Source organism: Microtus oregoni, unplaced genomic scaffold, assembly GCF_018167655.1.
Source record: "Microtus oregoni isolate MIOR12 unplaced genomic scaffold, Mior012 000023F_ref0000262, whole genome shotgun sequence".
Lineage (NCBI taxonomy): Eukaryota > Metazoa > Chordata > Mammalia > Rodentia > Cricetidae > Microtus > Microtus oregoni.
The window spans coordinates 18,999,292-19,020,331 of NW_024543082.1; the positions used below are offsets into that span (position 1 = coordinate 18,999,292).

At 37.8% G+C, this 21,040-nt stretch overlaps 1 protein-coding gene across 1 annotated transcript; it reads right to left on the reverse strand.

The window, feature by feature from the left end:
- Nucleotides 1-72: 72 nt before the first annotated feature.
- LOC121461873 (cell surface glycoprotein CD200 receptor 2-like) lies at nucleotides 73-17,508 on the reverse strand. Its single transcript, XM_041673207.1, has 6 exons — nucleotides 17,315-17,508; nucleotides 6,606-6,665; nucleotides 5,555-5,872; nucleotides 5,194-5,442; nucleotides 481-595; nucleotides 73-134 (listed from the first exon to the last, which is right to left on the reverse strand). The coding sequence occupies exons 1-6, from the start codon at nucleotides 17,385-17,387 to the stop codon at nucleotides 128-130; spliced, it is 822 nt and encodes a 273-aa protein (XP_041529141.1). The 5' UTR covers nucleotides 17,388-17,508; the 3' UTR covers nucleotides 73-127.
- Between the last annotated feature and the right edge of the window lie 3,532 nt (nucleotides 17,509-21,040).

Genomic DNA, 21,040 nt, shown 5'->3' on the forward strand with positions numbered 1-21,040 from the left:
ATATGACTTCTAAGAACCATGAAGACATCAGGAGCAGGTAAGCTGCATGTCAAAGAGAAAGGAGATTGCAAATGGCTGTTTTCTTGTACTGTGTCATCAGACTAATGGGCTTCAGAAATCTAGATTTTCATTTTCTAGAAATAAACAAAATAAACATTATAAAATGCAATTAAACAGAAATGAACAGAAACCCACGGGTGTCAAGAAAGTTGTAAATAAATTTATAAAGTTCCTACAACTTCATTTCTACCAAGGGTTTCTGAAAGAGAAGGCCAGGTTAAGCCACTTCTCAGAACTGCAGCACGTCAGAACTTTGCTAGCACTGTGGGTACCTAAGCCTGCGCTCCTTTATTTAAACAAAACCCAGTGCTGAAGAAGAACTGAAGGAACAACCATGACGTGACCATATAACATACTTTCCCAGTCCACTGTGAGCTCAAACTTTTCTAGGAGTCTAACATTGCAGTTTTCTGTTTCTACCTGAAATAATTGCTCTTCTGGGAGAAAACCAATCCTAGGATGAGCAGAATGATCCCCAGAAGGGAAAGTTTCACATAGAGAATGGTCAGCAGGGAATGCAGTGTGCTGGTGACACCTGTAACTACAGGCAAAGGCAAAGGACAAGTCAGTTCAATAATGGTTCTAATAAAGAAATTAAGACAAACACTATAAAATCACTTACAGTATTCCTAAAGTTAGGGAATGTCAAAATCAGACAATCTTTTCAATTAAACTTCAAATACTACTCATATAGTACTATTTCAGGATGAAATTTAGTAACCTAGTCTAGCTTTTGTGATTGATAGGCATTAACAAATATTTTACAGTGAATAGGTGCAAAGTAGTATTGTTAAAACTTCCCAGGTAAATAAGGAAAAAGTTCCCATGTAACTTTATTTTATTTTTGGAAAATGTAATTGCATCATTTCTATCCATTCCTATTCCTTCCTCCAACCTCCCTCTTAAGTTCCTAACTTCTTTATTGTTTTCGTTGCCTATTTTTACATAATATGCAAATGAAATCTGCTTAGTTCATGTTGCTTGAATGTACATGATTTCAGAACTGGCCACTTGATACAGAATAACCAATTAGGGGACCATTTCTGAGGGAAGACTACTTCTCCCCTAGTTATGTGTAATTCTCAGTCTAAGAGTGTCTTAGTTAGGGTCTTCATTGCTTTGAAGAGACAACCTGAACACAAAACTTTTATAAAGACAACATTTAATTAGAGCGGTTTGTTTACTGTTTCAGAAGTTTGGTCCATTTTCATCATGACAGGGTGCATGGCAGCATGCAGGTAGATGTGGTGCTGGGGCTGAGAGTCCTACATCTTGCAAGCAACAGTAAGTCAAATGCCTCACTGAGTGGTTCCTGAGCATAGGAAACCTCAAAGTCCACCCCCACAGTGACACACTTCCTCCAAGAAGACCATACTCACTCCAGCATAGCCACACCTTACTATAGTGCTGCTCCCTATGAGATTATGGGAGCCAATTACATTCAAACAAACACAAGGAGTGAGGATCCATGAGATTTACCGCTACCATGTGTGTATATCTACTGATGGTTGACTTGTTGAGGTTTCATGGGTGAAGACTTTCTGTCATTTCCAGGCGGCACAATCTTTTTTAAAAAATGTTTTTATTATCGATTCATTCATTGATTGTTTCATTTTACATACCTGTCACAGTTGCCCTTCCCTCCTCTCCTCCCATTCCCTACTCCCCAGCTCCTCTCTACCTCACCCCAAACCACTCTTTCTCTGTTCCTATTCAGAAAGGGGCAGGCTTCCCATGGGTATCATCAAAGCATCACATATCAAGTTGTCATGAGACTAAGCACCTCCCCTTGGTTTAGGTGGGGCAAGACAATCCAGTGAGGAGAATAGGTTTCTGCAAGCCAGCCAAAGTGATAGGGACAGTCATGCTCCCAGTGTTCTGAGCCCAGCTACATAACTGTCACATATTAGATCAGTCCCATCAGCCTCCCTGGTTGTTGGTTCAGACTCTGTGAGGTTCTATAAGCCAGGATACATGTTTCTGTGGGATTTCTTTGATGTCCTTGGTCCCTCTTGCTTCTAAACTCCTTCCTCCCTCTCTTCAAAAGCATTCCTGACACCCAGCCTATTGTTTGGTTTGGATCTCTATATCTGTCCCCATCAGTTACTGGATGAAGGCTCTCTGATAACAGTTGGAGTAGTCACCAATTTGATCATAGGACATGGTCAGTTCAGGCTATGTATCCACTACTGTTAGCAGTCTTAGTTGGGATCATCCTTGTTGATTCATGGGGTTTTTCCCTGAATCAGGTTTCTGCCTGATTCCCCAAAAGCCACCCTTTCCAGTCATCTTGTTCATTACTCTCAACTTCCACCTACTCCCCAAACCAATCCCTCAAGTTCCCATGCCCACGCAACACCAGTCCATCCACAACATCTCTTCTTTTTCCCCTTTCTAGGGACATCCATGTGTCTCACCTTGGGTCCTTCTTGTTACCTAGTCTCTCTGGGTCTGTGCATTGCAGCATGGTTATCCTTGATTTTACAGTTAAAATTCACTTATGAGTGAGTACATACCTTGTTTCTTTTTCTAGGTCTGGATGACATTTCTCAGAATGAATTTTTTCGTAGTTCGATCCATTTACCTTCAAATTTCTTATTCCTCATTGTTTTTAACAGATGAGTAATACTCCATTGTGCAAATGTACCACATTTGCTTTATCCATTATATTGTTGAGGGACATCTAGGTTGTTTCCAGTTGCTGTCTATTACAAATAATGCTGCTACAAACATAGCTGGGCAAGTGTTTCTGGCATGATTGAGCATCCTTTGGGTATATGCCCAGGAGTAATACAGCTGGATCTAGAAGTAGATTAATTCCTAGGTTTCTGAGAAACTGTCAAAATGGCTGCTTATGTTTACACTCCCACCAGCAATGATGATGTATCCCCCTTACTCCATATCCTCTCCAGCACAAGCAGTTATTTCTGTTTTTGATCTTAGCCATTCTGACAGGTGCAAGATGGAATTTCAGTATCAGTTTGACTTGCACTTCTCTATGACTAAGAATATTAATATTAATTCTGGTGAGAATTTTCTGTTTGTCTGTACCTCATTTTTTTAAAAAAAATCAATTATTTGGTTTGTTTTTGTCTAGTTTCTTGAGTTCTCTATATATTTTGGAGATCAGGTCTCTGTAACATGTGGGGTTGTTGAAGATCTTTTCCCATTTTATAAGCTGCTGTTTTGTCTTATTTACAGTGTCCTTTGCCTTATAGAGCTTTTCAGTTTCAGGAGGTCCCATTTATTAATTGTCAACCTTAGCGTCTGTGCTCTATTCAGAAAGTTGAGGAGACACAATCTTATAGTAGATTTCCTGGTCCTATGGTTCTTTTAATGTTTTCCCCCTCCTTCTATAGTATTTCTTGAGCATTAGGTATAGGAATTTTGTAGTATATGTATCCATGGGACTGGACATCCTATGATTACTGTTCTCTTAATTTTGACCATCTGTGACTTTCTATAATGGTTTCTCTGTATTACAAAGAAAAGCTTCTTTGGTAATAGTTAACAGCCACACTTATTAGTGGTCATAAGGGTATTTTGAGTTGAGATAAGCATTCCTCGGGTTTAATGAAGGGCTGTAAGTACATTCACCTCCAAGTTCAATGACCTCACTTACCTTGAATAATTGGCAAGTTTTCCAATACTAGGCATGATCTTCCTCTTATTGAGTCAGCCTTAAATTGGACAGCTTTGGTTTGCTGCCAAGATGTGGTTACCACTACTGAACCTTAGGGACCAGCCGTGCTGGTAATTGTTGAGGTTTACAATCTCCAAAGCCAGGTGGTACTACCGAGTGCTTCCCTTTTGGGGCATCTTACAGATCACTTTGGTGACTTTGAAAGTTAGTATTCAGGGAGGAGATTTTCGGGTCAAATCCAGCTTAGATCCTCTGAGTTCTCTGGCTAAAGAACATCCCGTGCAAATTTTAGACTTTTGAAAGGTATTGTTCTTTTTTATTTCAAAAAGGGTTTGAGAATTTCATACAATGTATCTTGATCATATTCACCTACAGTTCCTTCTCCTACCTCCTACCAGATCTACACCCTGCTTTGTTACCCCAACAACTTTTCACCTTTGTTTTTATAACCCACTGGCTTCAGTTTATGTTGCCCATATCCTCCTGGATAGGAGCCTGTGAAGAAAAACAGCCTTAAAGATAACTGACTCTCTCTCCTCAAGATACTGTTAATTGTCCCTAGTTCCTCATTTGTCAGTGCAGAGACTCGGGAACCCTTTTCCACTCAATGATAAATTTTGATGGGCTTCATTTTGTGCAGGAAACTGCATTCCTGGAAGTTTGTGAGCTTAGATACCCTGCCTGTCATGTCTAGAAGTCACTTCCTCTGACCTCTGACCTCTGAATTTACAAAAAGGGTTTCTCCATAGCTTTAAATTCTGTTGTTTTTTTTTCTTGACCAGTTAAGAGTTTCTGCTTTATCCCAACACCACCTATTAAAGATGATATTGTTATAATTTTAAAAGTGGCGTGAAAAAGACACCATAACACAGAACTCAGGTGGAGGTAATTTTATTAACGGAACATAAAAAGGGGAAGGGGAAGTGGGGCAGGCCTCAGGGACAGGAGCAGCAGAAGAGAAGTGAGAGGATGCGGTGAGAAACAGAAAGACAGGGAAAGGAGAAGGAGGAGGAGGAGGAGGAGGAGGAGGAGGAGGAGGAGGAGGAGAGAGAAGAATAGATGGACAGAGAGGAGAGGTAGATAAAGCACTCTGCATCCTAAAGTCTGTGAACCATTCATTCTACCAAATCACAGATCCTGATACACAGTTTATGAAAACATCCTGACTTTATATCTAGTTGATAAGAACTGCAGGTGATAACTGAAAACTTGTGACTACTGTCTGAAGTGGATCTATTTGACAAAGGCTAGTCCTACCCAAGAGGCCAGAACACTATGGGTGGCCCCACTCCCTGGGCAGGTGAGATAGTAGCACAGATCTGAGGAGCGCCATGGTTCCTGCTTGAGTTGTCCTGAATTTCCTCTCCCCTCCTCTAAGTGGTTTTGGCCACAGTATTTGTCACAAACAGAATGAAATTAGAACACTTGTCTTTCATGAAAGAATAAGTTAAATATCAAGTATTTATTCTTAAAAAAGGGGTGATACTGACCTTGATTCAGTTCTATGGACAGAGTCTGGTTGCCAGTTGGATGGGAGACAAAGCAGAACACAGCAGACACATTGTTCTGCTCCCAGAAGTATGTGCTCCTAACAGTCACAGGACCATTGCTGTGTGATTTCTTCTTAGTGACATGATCCCCATCTGGAATCCAAAAGATCTGCGCAGCCGGCTTGCCTGCAGTTGCCTCACAAACTGCTGTTCTGTTTTCCCCTGGAAGCAGGGATACTGCTGGAGGCACTGTGGAGATGGAAGGGAAAAAAATTCAGTCTTGTTCCAAATTACAAAGGCGTCTGATTCTATCTACAATCTGGTGACCTGAAATAGCACGATATGTGACCATGTCACTTACCTAGCACTTGGAGGTCATGTCTCCTTAGGAAATTCCCCTGCAGTGTTGCTATTTCACATGAATAAAGCCCATCATGACCGAGGGCCACTGCATTGATCTGAAGGTCAGGACTCTGATCAGGTGTGGATGCCCAGGTGATTCTCTTGTCTGTACAGTTGGTTTCATCGATCTCCTTTATTTCTGCTATGTATAATATTCTGCAGGGAGGCTGGCCTCTGGGGGCTATGACCCATGCTATTAATACTGTTTTTGTCATTGGAATAGCAGGGCAGCCCAGCAGAGCCTTTGCACCCATCTGTACCAACAGTGTAGTGTTAACTGGACCCACACACAAAGAACGATAAAAGGAAACCTGTGTTAAGTCTGTCCACAACACTGTACATGAAGTTACACTAGAACACTGCTTGACTTATGAATGTATTCCAGAAATATTCAACTTTTTTCATATTTCTTGTTTCTTGTATTCAATCTATTAGAATCACATACATTGTTTACTTTCTAAAGTAAAAATTCAAGGCCTGTGGGCTATACACATCTTGTACTATAAAACCTCTCACTGCCTGTATGCTGGCTTAGAGCCCATGATGGATACACATTTGCTGAGTGGTGACTACTCAACAAAATTATCTGTTATAATCACCTGTGACAAAAAAGTCAGTGATGTCACTTTAACAGGAGCAGAAGTTGCTGTGAATGAGCCTTGACTCTGATAAGCATTGTATTAACCATCTCAACTACACCATTTCAATGTCACTTGCCTCTTTGGGTCCTCAGGTCCTCACAAGTCTCATCAAATAAAGGTCATCTAATTAGATGATAAAGGGTTCTTTAGCACAGACTTTGGAGGGCTCTAATCCCATAGCCTTTCTTACTCTGAGACAGCAAAGGTGCAGAGGCCATCATTCAGGTCTCTCCTGCCATAACTCTCACATCACTAGATTCTTCCATTCATCCTAAGTCTCTACAGAAGCCAAAGCATTAGTTACTGTTTCTAAGCAAAGTTAACTCTCCATTCCTTCAGTGCTGGCCACAAGGTAAAGAAGAACAGTACCTTCTGCCTCAGGTAATGAACCATTCTGTGATGTTTGATTCCCATTCATACCACTTGACTCTAGAAAATATTTAAATAAGAATGTTTAAATGTTTAAAACATTGCAAGGCAATAATTAGAAGTTTAATCATCACTGATATGTGAACACCTTGGAAATTACATTTTTAAGATATTAGTCCATTATTTTCCATTTATGAATGACCATATTTTATCAAATAGTTTATAGAGTAACCCCGCTTTCCTTCTTCCAGCTCCTTGCTGGGTCCAGTGTAGGCATACCACATAAGATATCTTGGTTAAACTCCTTCCTCCAGATGTCATCCCCTAATTAAAGCCATAGTTCTGACCACAAGATAAAGAAGAATAGTACCTTATGTCATGGGTAATAAACAACTCACTGGATTCTAATCCATACCTTAATATCTTGACTCTAAACAACTGTTAAGTAAGAGTTTAAAATATTTAAATGACTATAAAATAGTAATTAGTAGTTGTCTCATCATATGTCAACATCTTTCTCAACATCTTTAAAATAGTTTTATTACATACTAATCAGTTATTTCCCTTTTATGAGTACCCTTATTTTGTTAAATAGTTTGTAAAGTAACCCTACTTTCCTTCTTCCAACTCCTTGCCAGGTAGGTATAATGCATGAGCTGACTTGACTAAACTCCTTTCTCCAGACGGAGAATTGGGGGATATTCAATCACCATTTGAACCTTAAGTTTGAATTTGCATTGATTAAATAAAATGAACTATGGTTCAAGAGACTGAGTTAGCAACTAGTTTACAGAAAGTAATCATAGAGCATCAGAGGTCATCCAGGAGAGATAGGGAAACACAGGAAGTAGTAGGGAGGGGCTTGGAGTGACACAGCTTTTTTTGTTTTGTTTTGGAAGAACAGGACTGGGGTTTATTGGAGACACCAGCAAGAAGAGGTGATTTAGTTGTTACTCTGAGCTACAGGTTTTCAACTCAGCCTTTAAATCTTGAGTCTTATTTATAAGCAGAATGGTAGAGATTTAGTTAAAGCTACCTTTAGTGGCAGTGAGAGACCAGTGACTGCAAGAACAGAAGTTCTGCCAGGCTGCCACCCTACTGTCCGCTGATGGAGATGCAGGCTGGTAACTGCGGAGTAACAATTGTTGGCTAAAATAGCAGTTGATAAAGGTGCAGACACAGGGTCGAAATTTAACCAACATTTGGTGCTCCAATGTGTGGCAGGATCACAGGGACAGAGAAGTCATGCCAGCTGGATCTGTGGCAATTTGCTGTCTGGGCCTCTCAGCATGAGCACTCACAATAGTCATCTGCCATTTGCCAGGACTCTGGGAAAGGAGGCTCCTGCTTGGGAATTGTGGGAGGGACTTGAGTTCACCGTCCAACAACAATCACAAACAGTGAGAAGTCAGCAGATTTAGTGAGATACCTGGGAAGTTTTTTAAGGCAAAGTTAAATAATATTTAAAAGAAAAGTATTTTCCATGTTAAGAATGTGGGCTATCACAATGCAGGGCACTAGGACCCTGCATAGTATTATCATGGATGATTTGAAATTGGAAAATTTAAATGAAGGGATAAACTTTTTAGCAGGAGGGACCTAACATCAATTGTAATTACTATCAATTTGGTAATTAGTATTTTATCCTTAAAAAAGTAGGTGATTGATCACTATGCCAATATGATAATTTGATTGATAAGATATAAGCATAAGAAAGACTAATTATTGATAAGATACAAGCTTTATAAATACTTACTTTAAGATATAAGCTTTAGACAGACGTAGCTATAAATAAGAAAAATTTTGCTGCTAGGATACAAGTCTTAGAATGACTTACTATTGAAAAGATATGTGTTTTTAAAACCCTACTAATGAAAAAAGAAAACACGCAGACAAAGACAGAGGAATTTAGAGAAGAACCTACTGCACCATTTCATTATGAAACTGAAGAGGAGTTGCCTAAGGTTACTAGAACATCAACCTTAATTTAACCTGTCATCATACCGGAATGGTCACCAGATGATAGGTACCCCCAAGGCTATACAGAACTTGATTGGAATCTTGTAGAAATGTTAGATTTAAGGAAGAGATTTATGGAAGCTTTCATTTCTTATGGTATGTGTTCACTTTTTGAGAAATGGATGCTAAATTCATACCCAACTAGGAATACAATTATTCTATAAGACTGGAAAGATTTAATTAGAGCAGTCCTGGAAATTGGTCCACAGTTACAATGGAGAACATGGTGGAGAGAAGAAGCTAAGAACATAGAAAAATGAGGTAGGGAGAGAGGAAATAAGATTTCCCAAGATCAGCTTCTCAGTTGGACCCAGTTTGCTGATTTGCAAAATCAGTCTGTATTAGATTGTAACATCATGGTTCCATGCCATATATCAGCTTTGAATGATTGGGACAGGGTTGAAGAATTATGAAAAGGATTGATTTATTTACTCAACTTATACGAGACCCAAAACAAGCCTTCATTTTTTTTTACAAAGACTGACTTCAGCTGTAAATAGAATGATATCAGATCCTGATGTTAGACAAATATTAATTGAATATTTGGCTTTTTAAAGTGCTAATTCATAATGCAAAAGGGTCATTAGGCTTTTGAAAGCAAGATCAGTGCCCCTAGAGGAAAGGATCCAAAATACAGCTGATATTGAATATCATGTTATGATGATATTTGGATAGAAGAGGTGATTTCTAACAATTTTAAGAAACATTATAAGGTCATATAATTTAATTGTGGTAAAGTAGGGATTGTAGGCAAGGTGTTCCTAGAAATAAGGTTATTTCAAGAGATAATCCAAACAGAAGTCCCCAGCCTTCTGGAGTATGCATAATGCATAACAAAGGCCAGAATTGGACTAATGAATGCAGATCCACAAGTGTCAGGCAAAGAAACCCTTTGCCATCAGGAAATGCATTAGGGAACCTCTTGCAGGCAGCAATGTTAAATCTGGTTCAATCATTCCCAGTCAGAATTGGGGAAATTCCTCCACAGAGCATTTAAAAGACTTGATACATATTGGTAAAAGCTATACTGCTCTGGATGGATGACAGAACAGTTTCAGGAAGACCAAAATACAAGTATTTTGGCAAACTTCTAAAACTGATCAAAGACTAAAGCTAAAAATACAAATTAAATAGCACTGAAATTGAGAGTTTGGTAGAAATGGTACAGATGTAGCAATGATTCCACCAAAATCTTGGCATCCAAATTGGCCTCTTCAGGTAAATGTTCAATTTCTAGGAACTGGACCTTTACCTCATGCAAAACAAAGTGAAGATGGGTTAGTGTATAGGTACGGAAGGACAGATAGGAAAATTAAAACCATACGTAGCTACCATAGCAATGAATTTATGGTGACATAATTTGTAGCAACAATGGAAAACACATATTAACATTCTTCTCCAATCTTGGAAACAAACCATAAATTAGCAAAAGTTTCTGAGAAAAATTAAAAGGTACTATCAAAAAGAGTCACAGACTGTTTAGGTTTATGTAAGCAGGGCATACCAGCTGCTGATCTTTTTACTAACAGCCCAACCTTTAAAATGGTTATATGACAAACCTGTATGGGTGGAACAATGGCCTTTGACATCAGAAAAAAATACAGACATTAGAACAGTTGGTATACAAGAGCAGTTAAATGCTCAACATATTGAAAAATTGAATAGTTGTTGGAATTCTCCTATATTTTTTATTAAAAGGAAATCTGAATATGCAAGAATGTTAACAGATGTAAGAGTCATAAATAAGATAATTCAGCCAGTGGGCTCTTTACAGCCCGAAATTCCCTTTCCCTCATTATTTCCTAAGGGATGGTCTATTATGCTGATTGATTAAGAGAGCTGCTTTTTCACTATACTTTTCAAGAACAAGACAAAGAAAACATTGCCTTCACAGTGCCTACTTAAAATTCCCAGTCTTTTTAAAGGTACCATTTGAAAGATTCTTCCATAAGGAATGTTAAAGAGTCTCACTAATGTCAATATTTTGAACAACAGCCATTAGAACTAATTCATAAACATTTTTTTCAATCTATAATTTGCCCTTCCATTAATGAATCTTATTGACTGATACAGACACGGATACTTTAGGAAAAATGTTTGGTGAAGAAAATTTTGCCTTGTAGGGATTACAAACTGCTCCTGAAAAAAAAAAAACACAAAGAAGAGAATCTGTTAAGTATTCAGTACATTAGATAGGTTTACATAAAATTCATCCACAAGAAGTACAAACCAGAAAAGATCAATTACAAACTCTTAAAGATTTTCAAAAATTTCCGTGACATATAACTGGCTATGGCCCACATTTGGATTAACAACTCAAAAACTAATAAAGTTATTTCAAATCTTATGAGGTAGTAAGTGTAATGATCTCTTCTGTCTCTTTAAGAGACAAGTCATGCCCACTTCCTCCCTGAGTCTCTTCTTCTCCATCTTCCTCTCAAAGAAGCAGCTTCTGCCTCTCCCCACTTCTCCCCTTCCCCTTTCTGCCTCTCCCTTCTTTTTTCTCTCTCTCCTCTCTCTCTCTCTCTCCATTCCCCTCTCTTTCTTTCTCTCCCTTTCTCCCTCTCTGCTCTTCTCCCCTCATCCCTTACCCCTCCATAAGCCACTATGGTGTAGGAGGGTCATCTGTCTATGTGTTACTTTCATTGGTTAATAAAGAAACTGCCTTGGCCTTTTGATAGGCCAGACCTTAGGTGGGTGGAGTAGACAGAACAGAATTCTTGGAGGAAGAAAGCAGAGTCAGGCAGATGCCATGATTCTCCAACCTGAGACGGACGTAGGATAGAATCTTCCTGGTAAGCCACGGCATCGTGTTAAACACAGATTAATAGAAATGGGTTAATCAAGATGTGAGAGTTAGCCAGTAAAAGGCTAGAACTAATGGGCCAGGCAGTGTTTAAATGAATACAATTTGTGTGTTGCTATTTCAGTGTAAAGCTAGCCATGTGGGAGCCCGTCGAGACGAAAAGCAGGCCTGCTTGCCTCATCACAACACCCACTAAATAAATATCCAACCTTACCCTGCATGGCATGCCTATCCATGTCTCTGTCTCTTGCCCGCTGCCATGTGTCTCCCTGCCCTGGACCAGCCATGGCGCGGGGACCTCCCTGGGACTGGTTGCTCTCAGGTCCTGCTGCCAGCTGCCACATGGCTGGCTGCCACTGCTGGGGACCCTGCAGCATTTTTAATTTTTCCATTACAGTAATTTTTCCATTACAGTCCAAGAAAATTATCAGATTATGCTGAGAGAGTATTGGCACTTGTTAAAAAAAAAAAGCAACAGAGAGAGAGAGTGAATAAGTTGCATATTTGAAACTTTTAGATCAAGATGAGCTGGACTGTATTCTGACTATTTTACCATCTACTTATTCTCCTTCACGAATTCTTATGCAGAGAGAAGATAGTAAGTATCTTAGAAAGGATATTTTCACCACAAAAAAAAAAGAGTAAAAAATAAAGACCTATGTAGAAAAGGTTTCTGAATTGATTATGAAAGGAATATTGAGACTTTGACAAATAGCAGGAATAGACAAAGAAAAAATTGGGGTACCTTTTACCAATGTTCAATTGCCTCATTGTGGGCAGAAAATGAACATTGGAAAGAGCTTCCAATAATTTCTTGGGAGAGATTAGCAACAAATATCCCAAAAGCAAAAAAAAATTTCATTCTATAAAAAGAACTAATTGTATACTCCCTCATATAAAAAAGGTAACACTACAGGCATATATGCAGATCGAGCACTTATATGTAAAAATAAATAAAATATCTTTAAAAAAACAAAAAAAGGTAACACTACTTTGGAGCCTCTACATTCTATACTGACACAAATAAATCAGGAAAGACGGGTTTTTATATCAAGGAAATTAAGTAAAGTTGCTCAAAGCCCTTATTAATTAGTTCAGAAATCAGAATTATATACTATTCTCGTGGTATTATTACATTTTCCAGAACCTCTTAATATAATTACTAACTCTCAATAAGTAGATAGAGTTGTTTTACATACTAAAATTGCTGAGCTTATTCCTGGTGATTCAGAATTAATTTTTAATAGATTCAGAATTTATTAAAGAACAATAAATTCAAAAGGTTTAGTGCTTTCAGTGACAGCAATTTATCATATAATCCTGCGTGCCTTGGAAACCCAGCCAAGGAAAATGCCAGTTCTTTAGTCTCAATCTTAATTACCAGTATCAACTCTCACATCATACAGCACACAGTAATTAAGTATATATGGATATATATCCAGGTTCAGATTCAGAATCAGATGGGTAAATAGATAGGCAGGCAAGCAGGCTGTGTCAACAGTAAAGGAACAAGCAGATCCAAATGTCCAAGAACAGCGAGGAGTTCTTTTGTTGGTCCTTGATGCACGCCCCAGGTGTCAGATAACAGATTAGCACATAACATATGGTCAGACATCACAGGGCTAGATTTGCATCACTGTAAGGTTCAGGTGAGGTCTTCATAAACTTTCCTTGGTTTAATGTGTTCTTTTAATTGCTCATGTGTTCATGTCTCAGTTCCAGAATTAACTTTGTTATTTATTCAGTTACAACAAATAATCAGAAATAGAAATCATTCTTTGTATATAACATGTATCAGATCCCATATAGGTCTACCAGGCCCTCTAGCACAACATAATGATAAGATTGATCCTCCTATAGGCAGGAAATATGTTAGAAGTCTAAGAATTTCATAAGAAATACCATGTTATCAACAAAGGTTTTAAGAAAGATCTTTTTATCACTTGGAAATAAGTCAAAGAAATTATAAGGAAATGTCCTACTTGTTCTTTGTATAATCAAACTCCATTACCTGCAGGAAGTGACCTAAAGGGAACTCAAAGAAATGATATTTGGAAAATGCATCTGTTTCATTTTTCAGAGTTTGAAAAATGAAAATATGTGCACCATAACATAGATACACTTACAGGATTTCAATTGGCAACTACTTTAAGTTCTTAAAAGACTGATTCTGTAATTACACACGTATTAGAAATCATGACCATTATGGGAATACATGTACTAATTAAGACTGACAAAGCACCAGCATATGTCTCTAGTAAAATAAAATGTTTTTTTTTTCAAGCCGGGCGGTGGTGGCGCACACCTTTAATCCCAGCACTCGGGAGGCAGAGGCAGGCGGATCTCTGTGAGTTCGAGGTCAGCCTGGTCTACAGAGCTAGTTCCAGGACAGGCTCCAAAGCCACAGAGAAACCCTGTCTCGAAAAACAAAAAAAAAAAAAAAATGTTTTTTTTTCATATTACAACATCAAGCATATTGCAATATACTACACAGTTATATAAAGCAGTTATAGAAATATCTAATCCCACTTTACAAGATATGCTTAATACACAAAGCTAGATTACACAGTACTTTATTGGCTTTAAAAAATTTAAACGCTAATGAACAAGGAATAAGAGTGGTAGACAGACATTAGTTAATAACAAAATAACTGCTGAATTAAATCAGCCTGTACATTTTAAAGATACGTTGACCTCAGACTGAAAACCAGGATATATTATGTTGGGAAGGACTTTTGCTTTTATTTCTATGGAAGAAGAAATGTTATGGATACCACCTAATTAAAGCAATTTGGTCTAATACTAAACACCGTACAGATGAAGAAACAGTCATTCTCAAGACCTGTAGGAACAGAACCACAAAGAGTTCATCTTCCTGCTTTCAACCTTGTGCCTGAATAGCAGAAATGATACAAAACAGAGGTAGGAACAAAATAGGTGTCATCTCCTCTGTCCATTTTCTCATTATGTGGTTCCTAAAACTATATTCATCCTTTCCTTGGGGTCTGCAGAATTTCTCAATATAAAATAGCCCAAAGCCAGGCATGGTTGGATAAAGGGGGAAGCAATAAAATCATAAATTTCAGAGTAGCTGGCCACATAGTTAATCTGAGGTCAGCGTGGGTTACATTGTGATATACCATTTTAGGAAAAGAAACCAAAACTAGTCTTAATCAACTTCAAACTCCATTTCCCCAAAATCTTGTTCTGTGATAGTCTAGTGCTGAGGTAGCTTGAATATGAATTTCCCCTGAGGCTCATATTTAAATGAGGAGTCATTAGTGGGAGGCACTGTTTGAAAGGAATTACAGATGTAGTCTTGTTGGAAGAAGTGTGTTGCTGTGGGTAAACTTTGGAGTTTCAAAATCTCAACTTAGGCCTGCAGATTCAGACCCAAGTATAGAACACTCGGCTGCCATGTCTACCTGCATGAAGGGAATGGACTAAGGCTCTGAAACTGTAATTAAGTCCCAGTTAAATGCTTTCCTTTATAAAAATTGCCATGGTCATGGTGTCTCTTCGCTGCCTAAGACAGATGTTTTCCAAGAAATAACTAAAGAGACAGGAAGAAAGGAGTAGAATTTGTTAACCTAACATTCTTATGCTACTATAAGGCACCATCATGCTCTTTAAGAGTAGAATTGAACTAATTGTAAAAGTACATTGCAAGTATAAAAGAAAAAGAATTTCTGTGCCAAGTAACAAGTGACAACAAAAGTACATAAGATCTTCAATTAAAAACATAGAAGGATATAAAGAAAACTGGCACTGTCTGTTCCTTGAGAACCAATCCCTCAGGCTTCTTCCTAGCACAGCACTATAGGCATGGTTCAACTCACGAAAATCAGCCAATCATATAAACAAATTGGGAGAAAAAAACCTACATGATCATTTCATTAAATTCTGAAAAGCTTTTGATAAAATCCAACACCCTTTCATTAAAAAAGTCTTGGAGAGATAAGGGATATGAGGGAAATATTTAAACATAATAAAGTCAAATTACAGCAAGTCTATAGCAAATATCAAATTAAATGGATAGAAACTCAAAACAATTCCAATAAAACCAAGAACAAGGAAAGTTTCTCCACTCTCTGCACACATACTCAATATAGTACTTGAATTCGTAGCTAGAGCAATAAGACAACTGAAGGAGATCAAGGGGATAGAAATAGGGAAAAAAGAAGTCAAGGTATCTTTATTTTCAGACGATATGATTTTATACATAACGAGTCTAAAAATTCCACCAAGACTCCTGTAACTGATAAAATGCTTTCTGCAAAGTATCTGGAAACAAGATTAACTAAAAAAATCAGTATCCCACATACATATAAACAATAAATGGACTGAGAAAGAAATCAGGGGAAATATAATTCACAATAACCTCAAATAATACAGAATGTCTTGGGGTAACTCTATCCAAGCAAGTGAAAGCCTTGTATGACAAAAACGTGATGTTTTTGAAGAAGTTGAAGAAAGATTTCCCATGCTCATGGATCAGTAGGATTAACATAGTAAAAATTGTCATCCTACTAAAAGGAATCTACTGATTCAATGTTATCCCCATCAAAGTCCCAACACAATTTTTACAGACTTTGAAAAGTCAATATTCAACTTAATATGGACAAACAAAAAACCCAGGATAGTTAAAAACAATTCTGTACAATAAAACAACTTTCCAAAGTATCACCATCCCTGATTTCAAGTTATCATAATAATAAAAAAACATGTTTATCAATGGAATCCAACCAAAGACCCAGAAATAAATCCACACTCCTAGGGACACCTGATTTTTGCTAAAGAAGCCAGAAATGCACACTGGGAAGAAAGAAAGCATCTTCAACAAATGGTCTGCTCTATCTGTATGTCAGCGTGTAGAAGGCACATACATCTTGAATTAGAAGGAAATGCACTGATATTTTTATCTTGGGAGAAAAGTCAATTTGCTTTCATGCTGATCAGTCTGCTTAGGATCTGTGGTTCTGGTGAAGCAGAACTCAGACTAGAGTTCCACCACTTTAGCTAGCAGCCTGTCCTTCCTATCTTTGAAATGGTTATTTCATGGGCTCTGCTCCTTATCTTGCCCCTCTTCCCACTGGTAACTTCCAACAGCTTTACTTCAAATGCTTTAAGACAGACTCCATAGTCTATGACACCAGTCCTTAAGTTGATCTGCATCCAGGCTACCTTGTCGCTTTTTCCCTTATTATATCGGAGGACTGTCCCTTCCTACCTGAGTTTGGCGCCTCCACTTTACTCTGAATGCCACTGCTTCCCTTCTCAGAGATGTTTCTCCTTTTTTGTTTGTTTGTTTGCTTATTTGGGTTTTTGTTTGTTTTTGTTTTTTTGTTATGTGTCAATCTTAAAGATGGGACAAGGAAGACATCTTAGTAAAATATTGTTTTTCAGGGAATCATTTCTCCTCATATACATGACAACGAATAATAGAATAATCTATTCCATTGAATATATGTAGAAAACCTACTTATTAAAAATAATCAGCTTTATGGCTTTTTGGGACCCATTCCCTATGGCTGGATGCCTTGATGTAGGGAGGAGGAGCTTAGTCTTGCCCCAACTTGATATTCCAGGATTTGTGACTCCCCATGGGAGGCCTGCCCTTTCTGAAGAGTGGATGGAAAGGGGGGGGGGGTTAAAAAAAGAAATGGGGAAGGAAACATAAGGAGAGGATGGAGGGAAAAATCGTTGGTATGTAAAATAAATAAAAAATTGAAGTTAAAAAAAATTTAAAGTTAAAGTGGCCATGTTTGCCTGAAACAAATGTGTAATTTCAGAGTGAGGAGACTGAAGCAGGAGGATTATTATAGTCCAATGTTAGGCTTAAAGATAGTTTCATTTCCCAAAAATCTCAGAATGTCACACTTACCAGTCCCATTTGTTGCCAAAATAGAGATGGAGATCAGTAATCTCAAAGCCAAAGTCCTCCACAAAGCATTCATCTGGAGTGGTTTCTAGTCAACACAAATCACCATAAGCTCTGGATAGACTCAATGAATCTGTCCCTCGCAGTTAACTTTGAGCTCAGTTCACCAGACTAAGGGTGACTTTTCTTTTCCTCATTTTGCCTATCTTATCTTCATCTGTACTCTGTGTGCTGTTGGATGATTAAGCCTGCAGAGGAAGATTGGCAGTGATGTTTGCTGAGTAGTGAAGGAAGAAGACAAAGCTTAACTTATTCTCTAATGATATTAAAACATTGAGATATATTTTATGGCAACTTATCTTTTAATGCAGTATTTTAAATTTAATTTTATATATTGTTTCTATTTGAGCTATACATTTTTCCCACCTCCTTCCTTCCTCGGCTCTCCCCTTCTACCTGGCTCCAGCTCCAATATTTCCAATTTACCCAGAAGATCTTGTCTTTTCTCCTTCCTAGGCAGATCCTTGTATGTCTCTCTTAGGGTCCTCTTTGTTGTCTAGAGTCTCTTAGTTTGTGGACTGTAGGCAGGTTATTCTTTTTGTTATGTTTAAAAGCAATTTATGAGCGAATACAAATTATAATGGTCTCTCTGGGTCTGGGTTACCTCATTCAGTATATTTTCTTTTCTAGTCCCTTCCATTTTCACACAAATTTCAAAATTTTCATTGTTTTTAACCACTAAGTAGTACTCCATTGTAAAACTGTAACACATTTTCCTTATCCATTCTCCCATTGAAAGGCATCTAGGTTGTTTCCAGGTTCTGGTTAATATGAATAATGCTAACATGATCATAACTGAGCAAATGTCCTTTGCTATGATTGAGCATCCTTTGGGTATGTGCCCAAGAGTGTTATTACTAGGTCTTGAGGTAGATTGGTTCCTATTTTCTGAGAAATCACCATACTGATTCCAAAAGCAGCTGTACAAGTTTGCACTACCACCAGCAATGGAGGAGTGTTCCCCTCACTCCACATCTTTCGAGCACAAGCTGTCATTTGTGTTTCCTGGTCATTTTGACTGGTGTAAGATGCTGTCTCAGAGTTGTTTTGATTTGCATTGCTCTGGTGGCTAAGGATGTTGAGCATTTTCTTAAGTGTCTTTTGAACACTTGAGATTTCTCTGTTGCAAGTTATCTGTTTTGGTGTGTAATCCATTTTTTTTTTCTGTTTATCCATGTTTCTTTATTCTTATTTTCTTCTTATTCCATATTCCCTTGTTAAAAATGTTTCCAGTAATATATACCCTTATAACCAGCAATTCCCCAGCCCTAGCAGGTTCCAGGACTGGAATTCTTTTTATTTATTTATTTATTTATTTATTTATTTATTTATTTATTTAAGATTTCTGTCTCTTCCCAGCCACCGCCTCCCATTTCCCTCCCCCTCCCCTAATTAAGTCCCCCCCCCCAGCCCGAAAAGCAATCAGGGTTCCCTGTCCTGTGGGAAGTCCAGGGAACCCCCCACCTCCATCCAGGTCTAGTAAGTTGAGCATCCAAACTGCCTAGGCTCCCACAAAGCCAGTACGTGCAGTAGGATCAGAAACCCATTGCCATTGTTCTTGAGTTCTCTGTAATCCATTTTTTAATGGGATTATTTGTTCTTTTGATGTCAGTTTTTTTTAGTTCTTTATATATTTTAGAGATCAGCCCTCTGTCAGATGTGGGGTTGCTGAAGATATTTTCCCATTCTGTAGGCTACCGTTTTGTCTTAGTGACTGCGTCCTTTGCTTTACAGAAACTTATCAGTTTCAGGAGGTTTCATTTATTAATTGTTGCTCTCAGTGTCTGTGCTACTGGAGCTATATTTAGGAAGTAGTCTCATGTACTTGTGTGTTCAAGGAGACTTCCAACTTTCTCTTCTATGAGGTTCAGTGTAGTTGGTTTTATGTTGAACTTTTTGATCCATTTGGACTTGAGTTTACTGCATGATGATATATATGGATGTATTTGCATTCTTCTACTTGTCAATATCCAGTTATATCAGCACCACTCAGTGAATATATTTTCATTTTATAATTTTATCTTCTTTATCAAAAATCTGGTTTTTGTAGGTATGTGGGTTGATATCCAGATCATTGGTTTGAATCCATTGGTCCTCCTGTCCGTTTTTATGCCAAATACCAAGCTGTTTTCATTACTGTAGCTTTACAATAAAGTTTGAAGTCAGGGATGATGATGCTTCCAGAAGTTCCTTTCTTGTACAGGATTGTTTAAGCTATCCTGTTTTTTTTTTTAAATTTTTCCATATAAAGTTAAGTATTGTTCTTTGAGGTCCATGGAGAATTTTGCTGGGATTTTGATGGATATTGCATTGAATCTATAGATTGCTTTGGTAAGACTGCAATTTTTACTATGCTAACCCTATCTATCCAAGAGCATGAGAGATCTTTGTATTTTCTGATGCAAAGATTTAAAGTTCTTGTCATACAGTTCTTTCACATGTTTGATTAGTTATACCAAGATACTTTATAGTATTTGTGGCTATTGTAAAGGATGATATTTCTGTGATTTGTTTCCAGTACATTTATCATCTGTATATAGGTAGGGGGCACTGGTGTTTTTGAGTTAATCTTGTATCCTGTTATTTTACTGAAGGTGTTTATCAGTTGTAGGAATTCCAAGGTGGAACTTTTGGGGTCATTTATGTATATTATCATATCATCAGCAAATAGTGAAAGTTTTCAATTTGTAACCACTTGATCTCCTTTTTTTGTATTATTGCTCTAGCTAGAATTTCAAGTACAATATTGAATAGAAATGGAGAGAGTGGACAGCCTTGTCCTGTTCCTGATTTCAGTGGAATCGCTTTGAGTTTCTTTCCATTTAGTTTAATGTTGGCTGTTGGTTTGTTGTATATTTTCTTTATTGTATTTAGGTATGTTTCTTGTATCCCTGTTCTTTCCAAGACATATATCATGAAGGGGTGTTGAATTTTGATGAAGATTTTTTCAGCATCTAATGAGAAGATCATATTTTTTTTTCTTTCAGTTTGTTTTTATGGTAGATTGCATTGGCAGATTTTCATATGCTGGTCTATCCCAGAATCTATGAAATGAAGCCTACTTTGTAGCACAATTAATAAAAACTAAGAGACAGATATTGAGGTCCAATCTGAAGGTCAGAAAAGCAAAACAACAAGCCACTGGCTCTTACATCTATATCTGTCCAAAAAGGTGATCCTGAACTCTAGGAATCTCAGAATGAAATTGTATGTGAGAGCTGTCTCCTCCTGTCTTATATTCCTCTCTAGTATTGGGTGAAAAGCTGCACCACTACCACCTGGTTTCTATAATCAGATAGTGTGACTATTGGGATTAAAGGTATGTGTCACCACTGCCTGGTCTCTAAGGCTAATCAGTGTGGCTGTTTTACTTTCTGAACCTCAGGCAAACTTTATTAAAGTACAAATGAAATATCACTACAGTATGTGTTCTTGGATTCAGTTTGCCAATATTTTATTGAGTATTTTTACATCAATATTCCTGGGGGGGGGGTTGATCCGTTATTCTCTTTCTTAAGTGTGTCTTTGTGTGGTTTGTGTATCAGAGTAACTGAAGCCTCATAAAATGTTTGGCAATGTTCCTTCTGTTTCTATTGTTTATAACAATTTGAGGAGCATTGGTATTAGTTTTTCTTTGAAAATCTGGTAGAATACTGTATTGAAACAATC

What these genes read in the sequence shown, in the direction of transcription:
- LOC121461873 (XM_041673207.1), bottom strand. Translation starts at nt 17,387, where the DNA reads ATGAATGCTTTGTGGAGGACTTTGGCTTTGAGATTACTGATCTCCATC. An exon ending in TTCATTACCTGAGGCAGAAG is followed by an intron (nt 5,873 to 6,605) that starts GTACTGTTCTTC and finishes GTGTGGGTCCAG; the next exon opens with TTAACACTACACTGTTGGTA. An exon ending in ACATGACCTCCAAGTGCTAG is followed by an intron (nt 5,443 to 5,554) that starts GTAAGTGACATG and finishes CCATCTCCACAG; the next exon opens with TGCCTCCAGCAGTATCCCTG.